The following is a 9,649-nucleotide window of genomic DNA, read 5'->3' on the forward strand; positions in this document are numbered from 1 at the left end:
AAGAATCAGCTAGTGCAGAACTATTGTTTGGTGACACAAGTACTTGTCCATCAGCAAATCATAGAACGGTTTGGGTTGGAAGGGACCTTTAAGATCATCTAGCATGTCAAATCAAACTGATGTTTCAAACAAGATTCTCTCTTATGAAGTAAAAAGCATCTTGAATACCTCTTCAGATAACAGCCATAGCCCAGTAAAGAAAAAAAATGTTTTGAAAACCAACTGTTTCTAAGAATGTATGTTTTGTGGCATTTCAATAGGGAGAGAAAAAAAATCTTTTTATAAAACATATGCCGGACATTACAGTTTCAAAGGATATTTTTAAATTCATGAGTTTGAGTTAGTTCATGAAACTTACACCACCTTAAGTGAACAACTGCTACTCTGGCAGAGAATTGTTAAGGGTAAGATGGAGATACCTCATAAGCTTCAAGACAATAAGGATTTACTATTCAAAGCACAACAGGTCCTCTGCAAAACACAGATGCTAATATCCAGGATGGTGTCCCATCCTGGACAGCAGTCTCAGGGGATCAGTTTTTAATACGGTTTCAAGGCAAAGCAAAGGTGTTATTTCAAATGCCATGCCCTGAAGGAACCAATGGACAAGACATCCAACTGCTCAGGCAGAAGGAATATAAACTCATAATTTAAGTTATGCTGACCCATCACACTCACTAGTCAGAGACATTAAATTTAAAGTAGCCTGTTTTGATAGGTCACTTAGTAGGAAGAGACAGCATAAAATCTTTTTGCTCTTTTTTTGGAAAACATTTACAAGCGCAGAAAAAAGTCACTGTTTTTCCACATGTACAGAATATCAATATTTCCTTTATCAATAACTGTGCATTACATACAGCATCATTTTAACCTACAGCTTGCAAAACTCTGTACATTTTCCACCTGAAGTTTTTCACATCAGATTTTAAACAAATTATTTATATATATTCATTCTTTATATTTTCAGAAGAGTAATGTAGGGTAAACAGAAGGAGGACCAAAATACTTTTTCTTTAATAATACAATTAGTATAAAATACCTATTTTCATAATATAACATCTTATGCTTTTATCACAAACTACCTGTCACAAACTAAAAGTTTGTACAAAAACTGTTAAAATCATTTTTCAGTAGGTTCTAGCTTAAAAGAGGGAGGCACAAGGATCTTCCTATACATTTAATCATCTTTTAAAAGATAAACAGATCTGTTACAGTTTCAACGCATGCCCAAGATTTGTCTGCTCTTTAGTTGATAGTTTTTTTCCAGTTCAGACAGTGCTTGAGCTCGTAGATTTGCAGCATATAGACGTTTTTTGAGATCAGAGCTATTGCCTTTAGAAAACAGATAGTTTTCCATATTATTAGGAGACACAGCTTTGTCTTCACTTCCATCAAAGTGTGCATTCTTCTTGATTGTAGAAAAGGGAAGTAGAAGTGGGTTATCTAAAGAAATCAAAAAGGAAGTAATGAATTAGTGCATCTTCCAGCAATTATTGCATTTACCCCTGTTGCCCATTGTGTCATCTTCCTATGGCTTTGAGTGATCTAATTAAAGTTATTTCAGTTAAGAGCAAAATTATATTTTTTGAGGAAAAATTAAAATAAGGCTTTTAAATTATTGTGGTAGAAGGATATATGCCATAGTAGTTTTTAGGTGCACATCCCAACACCAAAGGGAATATTAGTTGACATAAGGAGAAAAGACATGATGTTTCTTCTGAAGGACATAAATGAAACAGTAACATAATTCAGTTCCAAAAGAAAATAGAGAAGTAGGTTCTCAGATACTGAAAAGAAATTGTGTTTCCTTCATAGCAGGGGCAGACCCAACCTGTCCAGTGATCTTTCTACATTATCCACATTGTTCCAACTCTATCTTTGTACTAAGCCAATGGGGTACAAATTAGGCTCTGACTTGATGAGTAATGAGTTCAGGTGCATTAAAAATTAAGAAGTTACTTTCACTGCAGCCTCCGAAACAGGAATTTTCATAGTGCAACCTATAGCATGCCACAATCAAAAGGCAGGTATAATGACTCAAGAGTACAAAAACTACCATATAAAGCTATTATAACAGCTGAGTTGCCTCTTATAAGAGCCAACTTCACAATACTCAATTTAAGGTGTGATTTTTATTTTTATTTATTCAGAACTCTAACTATTCTAGCCTTAACAGTGTTGAAGCCCTTATTTTCAATTTATTAGGCTACAGCAAAGATGCAATAAGCACAAAAGAGCAAGAAGGAACTGAAGAAGCCAGTGAATATTTCAGCATTTTATAGTTTCATAGCAGTAAGTCAGATCTGTTTTAACATTAAATCATTTCCTAAAAATTAGAAAACCCCTGTAAAATAGGATAGTGTCTAGGTCACTGTCTTAGAAAACAGAATTTTTGGTATTCCATTTTACTGTGAAGTAAACCACACAACAGACTTCAAGGAGAAATTAGGGATCTAAGAGATGTGTGAGAGGCAATACAGTTGTGAAAAATATAGTAACATGAGCAACTGAAGATAAGCAAGTGATCTTGGTACCCTACTGGAGAAACACTTTGCCCATTTATACAGGAACAGGGAGAATTTTAGAAACAGTATTGCAAGAGCTCCATGGAATGAATTGGAAGAGTAGCAAACCAAGTGCTCTACAGCTACTGCAAGATTTGATCAGTCTTGTAGTAACAATGTTTACTTTTCTGCACTATCTATCTTGAAGTATTAACTGCCCAAAGTAGTTTTAGCTATCTTAAAAACTCCTGATAAGGTCAAAATATTATGTAGAAGGGTGGGAGATGCAGGAGAGAACAGAAGCAAGAGCTGAAGCTCATTTTGCTTCAGTCATCCAGTGTTAGATGCAACATCAAAAAGCCAAAAGCAAGTTTATTCTCAAATTAAATTCTTTAACATATTCAAGTCAGTATCTCAACAGTACGTTGAGAGACAGGTGGAATTCTCAAAGTTGACAGAAGTGTTAGTTAGAAATAGCTCAAGTATCACTCAATTCCAGGGGCATTCTACTTGTGCTCTTTCCTGCTGTGATAGGCACTTCTTAGAAAAAAACAAAAAGCCACTTCAGTTTTATTTGTATTGGAGGCAGGGATATGCTTATCTTGCTTTATTGGACCAAACTAAAGGAAGAGAGTGTTGCTTCATGTTAGAGGGTGTTCATCTGTCTTTGTTCTAGAGTATTACTTCTGACCCAGCTGTTCACTATTCCTACCACTACTTCAAAATGCATTTAGAGACTTGAATAATTTCTAATAGTAAAAAATGGGTACAATGAACAGATGATAGTACCTCTTATGATAGTGAGGATTGAACAACCAAGGCCAAAGTCAGTGTCAAATATTACTGTAAAACCAACTGGACTAGAAGGAGGCAGGAAGCATTATAGCACATTTTCAAATCTGGGTGGGTTTTTTTTCCCTATAATAGTAGTTTGCATTCTTCATAGATTATATGATGCACCAATCACAGCTGGGTCACTTGCAACAAATAATATTTCCCACACTGAACTTTTTGGAAGTTTAATGAAAGTTGAATTGATTAGACATACACAATTTTATTAAAATTAACTAAATCAAAGGTCTATAAAAAGACATTCACATGTAAAATAAGCACAGCTCTGAGAAAGGTTTGGGTTACAAGCAGGCACTTCCCTTAGCTTGCCACAAGAACCTAATTTCCAAAACAGCAAAAGACTGCAGTGCAAACAGTGGTAACTCAAAGACCTATGATTGAGCATCACTCCTGAAGTCCTTTTGCAAAGCAGAAAATCAAAAGTCTCTTCCCAACCATGCAGCGATAATTGGGCTTTGTACTGCCCCGATGGGACTATGTACAGCATGTTGAGCATCAGGGACATTCTTCTGGTCGTACCAGCCTACATTTATCTGGGCAAGTGCATTCTTGCGTATTTGCATACCTGGACCATCTGCGTAAGTTACCGCCCGCTGCTGCTTGTGGAGATTGTAGGTCCTCATCAGGCTTTCAGCTCTGTTTTGGAAAGAGAAATTTAAGCTTTTTGTTTTCAGATTGTAGAGTTTCTAATATAGACAATTATAGGTTAGTAAGATACCTAGCAAGTTTGTCCTCTGCCAGTCTCTCTCGCACACAGAGCTCCCGTTCTCTCTCTGAAAGTAGAAATATGTGATAGTATGTTGTGTTAAAATGTTAGAGTGATCATGCATGCTGGGTTTTTCTTGCAGGAAAAGACAGCAGCAATAGCAAGCTGCACACATATTTCTGAATCTATGGCTCTAAACAAAGGTAACTGTTGCGTAGATACACCTTTATCAATGCACTAGTAAAGCACTGGATGAGTAGGCTGAAATGCCAGGCATGCTTTTGTTCCCAAACTTTGACATATCTGCAACAACAAAGCCAGAGCAGATTTCTATTCTGCACATTAACTCATGGCACACATGACACCAGATTTAAATATTTATATGCCAGATACTGTAATTCAGCTATAACTAAACACAGTTTACAACATCAGCAGATGTCATTCAGGCTCAGGAAAAAATAAGTATAGTTAAAAACTGTATTGCAGAGCCTACTGCCTATGCAAAGACATTTTATGTGGGCAGGAAATCCCAGCACCTGAGGACCAACCATCTATACAGATTCACAGGTAAGCTCCCTGCAGAGTGCAGCTTTTATAAAAGCAGTTTACAGTTTACTCAAAGATGTTTTTCTCCAACATCAGGCTCACCTGAGGTTACATGTTAGTACAACCAATGCTAACTTACACAGTGGGTGAAAAGCAACCTACATGGCACAGTGAGGAACAATATATTCAAACCCTATTTTTCTGTATACTTTCCTAATTGCCACTCATGTTTAATAATCTTCACAAACCAGACTGCCATATCTAAACTGCCAATTATATCTTCGTAACTTAAAAAAACCCCTTTAGTACAGAATGAGTAAGCCCCAAGCATTCTTGCTTTGGTCTTTAGACACAATTCTAGTATTGAATGCAGGAGTACAATATCCTAGTGCATTAAAATGAGGGTTGTGAAAACTGTCTACCTTTCCTTCCTCCAACTGAATCAGAATCCCATTGCCCCCCCTTCCCAAAGTAGAAAATCATACGCTCCAAACGTTGTTCTCTCTCTTTAATGGCTTCTTCTCGCTCCTGTAATTGTTGTTCCTTCCGTTTCAGCTCATTCGCTGCAGCATCTGAGTATTGCAGCCTCTCTGTCTCCCATGATCTCCAGCATCTTCTATCAGAATTCTGCTTTTGTTCTTCTGTCACCAAGTCTGCTATCAAGGGGTGCTGCAGAATATCTTCAACGGAAGGTCGGCAATAATCCTAAAGGAAAGACATTACCAATAGATTCCATCTGTAACCAAGAAACATTAAGGCCAGAGATTCCCAAGCAAGACCAGCTGAGGTATTATACAGTGAAGAGGTTGGAAAAAAAATGGAGTTAGGAAGGGGTAGCACAACCAGTTGACAAAAGCTAAGGGAGGAGTCTGTTACTAGCCTTCAGATCCAGAGCCACAAGTCTGTCTCTCCCAGCCCAGGCACCCACTCCTTTCAGAGCCTGAATGGGGTGGGTGAGCCCACAGAGACAATTGTCAGTAGATTCTGGAGATATCACTCTGCATCTCTGCCTGTCACTTGATTCCTGAAGGATCCATACCTGCTGGAGACTTGGGACAACAAGCTGTAACAAGCACCCATGCAGTATTCTTCTCAACACCCTCATGCCAGCAGTGGGGAGCAAGCTATACATTAGCCATATAAAGCAAAACCCAAAATGAAGACAAAACAACCCCTTCCAACTTCCAAACAAACTAGAACCATTTTAACCCTGAAATTATAAGACCTCAGTAAGCAAGCTCTTAGGAAATCCTGTATAAGCCAATATTGAGGCAGCCTTTTTGCATCCTGTGAACCTGGCATAAAGCTTGAGTTGCTCCCTTTTTTCCCCACGGACTCAGAGCACAACTCCTCCCTCCTTTTCCTACAAGTGACACTGCCAGTGACAAGGTGATAGCAACCAGTGCTTCAGGTTGGTTTGTTTCATAATTGAGAAGAAAATCTAATATTTCAGTATTAGTTGAAATTCCAGGTGCAAATATTAGTAATTGATTCGTACCTTTACATTCAGCATCTGTTTGAGAAGTTCGTTCAACTCCTCTGAGTAACGATACGGTATTCTTCTGAACTTCCCTTCCCTTATCTTTTCTGCCAGTTCCTTTTGGTTGTAAGCTGTAAATGGAGGCCTGAAAAAGAAAAATTTTTCTGGATTCTTCCCCTGGTTTCACAGAATATTTTCAGAAAAAAAGTGCCAGACTAAAAAGCTGCAATCAAGGGTTTGTTTTCACTACCTAATGTCAAGACAAATACAGAAATAAAAATCTAGGACTAGACCCTGAAACTTTTAAGCTATCATCTATACAAAATTTAATCATACCTGCATTAACAACTATGTTTCCATATTCATTATCACACTACCATACTTACGAGAGAGCACATAGTTCATACAGAAGACATCCTAGGGACCAAATGTCAGATTTTTCGTTGTATGACATGTGGTTCATTTGTTCCTAAGGAAAGAGAACAATCTTAGGTTTATTAAAGAAGACAGTGTTCCACTAATGCAGGATAGTCAGCTACTATTCAAACCTGAATTACTTACTGGGGTTACTTCTAAGATTCCATCTTAATTAATCTCCACATTTAATCATACTAGCAGGATTTTAATAAGTTGTGGCAGTACTCCACTGCAGAAGACTCACATGTTGCACCAACCTTTAGTCGATACAACTCTATTTCAGTCAAAATTAATCTTTTCCCCAAGAAATGCACTATATAAGTAATTTCTGCTCATTTCACTACAAATTAAAATCCTACCATCAACAGGTAACTTCAGCTCTTTACCTTAGCACTACAAAACATAAAAGCTCTCTAGATTCCCTGTTCCTTTTCAATATACTACAACACCCAAGAACAAAACAAAACTTATACAGTGAAGAGTAACTTTAATTAGAAGGCAGTTGACTATGTGGGGAAGAAAGGAGATGAAAATAACTGCAAAATAACCTTGTGTTCAGAACATATACAGTCTACGAAAAAAGTCACCTGCATTTCAAACTAGTAAGTCTTCATTAAAACATCCCAAACATTCATGGACTCTGAGATCAACACTGTAGAAAACACACCTTGGAGGGGCAAAAGGGAAGATAAGGTATAGAAGGGAGGTCTTACTGGAGACATATAATATGGAGTTCCAACAAATGTTTTGGCAAAGCTGGTGTCATGATGCAATATTCTAGCCAGTCCAAAGTCTCCAAGTTTCACATTCTGTTTGCCATCCAGAAACACATTTGCTGGTTTTAAGTCACGATGCACAGTGACTGCACCATCACTCCGTCTGTGACACTCCTTCAAGGCCAATGTTAATTGAGTCAATACTCGGAGAACAAAGCTTTCTTCCAAGAAATGCCTGGAAGATGAACATATTTTTTAACAAACAGATTTTTTGAATGTATGTCAGTTCAAGTAGTTGCTGCCAGTCTTAGTTCTGTAACTTTTTTAACACGCCTCTTATAAAACATCACTGAAACAACCACTATCAGAAAGAGGTATCTATGTATTCTATTTTTAATTTTTTTTTTAAATCACTGCAACTATGCAGGAAGACATTTATACTTTTGTTGCAAAATCCCTGTAGCATTTCCTTCCTCGCCCAAACAGTCTAGCATATACATAGCATTTTCATTACTTTCAACACAAATTTGATCCTTTTGCGATGGTATCAGTCCCTTGATCACTTAAGATAACAGTATATTGTCAGCTGTTTATAATAAGCAACATCCAATAACAGAGCCAAGAAATGGCTGATTTTTAATATAACCTTCCTGAAATGAAAACACTGATGTTGCTGGGCAGCTGCAGTACTATTTTAGACTATTCTCACAAAGTAACAGAGGTGGAGTCATGTACTTCTTTAACATGAAATGTGAAAACTGATAAGTAGGCTCCTAAGTCTAAAATTAGACCAAGGTGAAGCCTTATCAACTTGATGTCTCCCCAGCCTTTATATGCAAGCACATAAAGTAGCTTTTCACATTGTGTTCATAATTATTTTTCCCTTCCATGTATTTTGGTGTTTTAATAAAACACAGGGTCCAGGTAGTTTTACTGACAGGGAAGCCAGAACCTGCAGACCAAGCAGTCTGTCTACAAGAGCTTGGATTTGCTCTTTATGTTTACAACCCCATGTATAGCCAGAAACCCCTCAACAGCTTCTGCCCCACAAGAGACCTCTGCTTTTGGGGTTTTTTTACTATTTCAGCATTGACATCCAGCCTGGTGGTGCATGCAATAGCACAATTCCCAACGCTGCTGTAATTTTGTACAAAACTTTTCACATTTGAGAAGAGTTGTTGGGTCCAAGGGGTTAAACCCAAAACTGCTCAGAAGTTAAGAGATGCATTTCCCTTCTCTCTGGATTGGCCAAGACACCTCGTGTAAGATATTCCAAGTGTGCCGCAAACAGATTTCACGTGCCTTTCTTTTGAGCACTTGGCAATTAAGCTCGCCAGGTCTCCCCCATCGCAGTACTCCATCACGATGTACAGGGTCGTGCTGCTCCTGTCGATGATCCGGTCGTAATACCGGACGATGTTCGGGTGCCGCAGCTCCCTCAGCAGGTTCACCTCCGAAACGAGCATCTGCTTCTCTGACTCTGTCATCGAGCCATAGTCCATCTCCTTCCATACCAAGATCTGGGGAGGAAGAAACACGTTACGGAGCGGCTGGGTCGCCGGCCAGAGCCTCGAAAGGGGAAGAGAGAGGGGCTTCCAGAGCCGCTCGCTCGCGTATCTCGGAAAGGCGGCAGCGCCGGGCTGGGACCTGCGGCAACGGCACAGCCGCACTGCCCCCACCTCCTCCTCCTCACCTTGCCGTCGGCCTTGCGGCGCACCTTGCGGCACTTCCCGTAGGAGCCGGCGCCGATGGTGAGCAGCACCTCATAGTCGTCGGGGCGGCCGGGCATGGCGGGCGCAGGCTCGGTCCCCGCTGGGCTCCGCTCGGCCCCGGCTGGGCCCTGACTCCGCCCGCCCACCCCGCGCCCCCCAGACCCGCCGCACCGCCCGCGCCGTTCAAACGCACCGCCCCGCCCGCCCATTGGCCGCGCCGCGCGCGTGCCCCGCCCGCCCATTGGCTGCGCCGCCGTAAACAGCGCGCGCCGCGGTCGGGCGGGTACGGCCGTTACCGCTGGGGGGCGGGGCCAGGGGCATCGCGAGAGCTGCGCGGTACCGTCGGGCCCCACCCGCGGGGCACCTCCGGCACGCCCTCCTCACATCATTTTTCCTCTTTTTTCCCCCTCTTCCTCCCCTTTTTCCTTTTTTTCTCTTTTTTGTTTTTTCTTTCTTTTTCCCTTTTCCTTTTTTCTTTTTCCTTTTTTTATCCTTTTTTCTTTTTCTTTTTTTATTTTTCCTTTTTTCTATTTTTTCTTTTTTTCTCTTTTTTCTTTTTCTTTTTTTCTTTTTTCTTTTTCTTTTTTCTTTTTCCTTTTTTCTTCTTTTTCTCTTTTTCTCTTTTTTCTCTTTTCTCTTTTTCTCTTTTTTCTCTTTTCTCTTTTTCTTTCTTTTTTCTCTTTTCTCTTTTTCTCTTTTTTCTCTTTTCTCTTTTT

General features: G+C 39.8%; 1 protein-coding gene across 1 annotated transcript; it reads right to left on the reverse strand.

The window, feature by feature from the left end:
* Positions 1-1,162: 1,162 nt before the first annotated feature.
* On the reverse strand, positions 1,163-9,081 carry NEK2 (NIMA related kinase 2). Its single transcript, XM_027681935.1, has 9 exons — positions 8,915-9,081; positions 8,524-8,741; positions 7,219-7,456; positions 6,475-6,557; positions 6,107-6,233; positions 5,094-5,313; positions 4,075-4,129; positions 3,922-3,992; positions 1,163-1,443 (listed from the first exon to the last, which is right to left on the reverse strand). Exons 1-9 carry the CDS (start codon positions 9,008-9,010, stop codon positions 1,217-1,219), a joined length of 1,335 nt encoding a protein of 444 aa, XP_027537736.1. The 5' UTR covers positions 9,011-9,081; the 3' UTR covers positions 1,163-1,216.
* Between the last annotated feature and the right edge of the window lie 568 nt (positions 9,082-9,649).

This window comes from Neopelma chrysocephalum, unplaced genomic scaffold (assembly GCF_003984885.1).
Source record: "Neopelma chrysocephalum unplaced genomic scaffold, ASM398488v2 Primary Assembly neopelma1_61b, whole genome shotgun sequence".
Classification (NCBI taxonomy): Eukaryota; Metazoa; Chordata; class Aves; order Passeriformes; family Pipridae; genus Neopelma; species Neopelma chrysocephalum.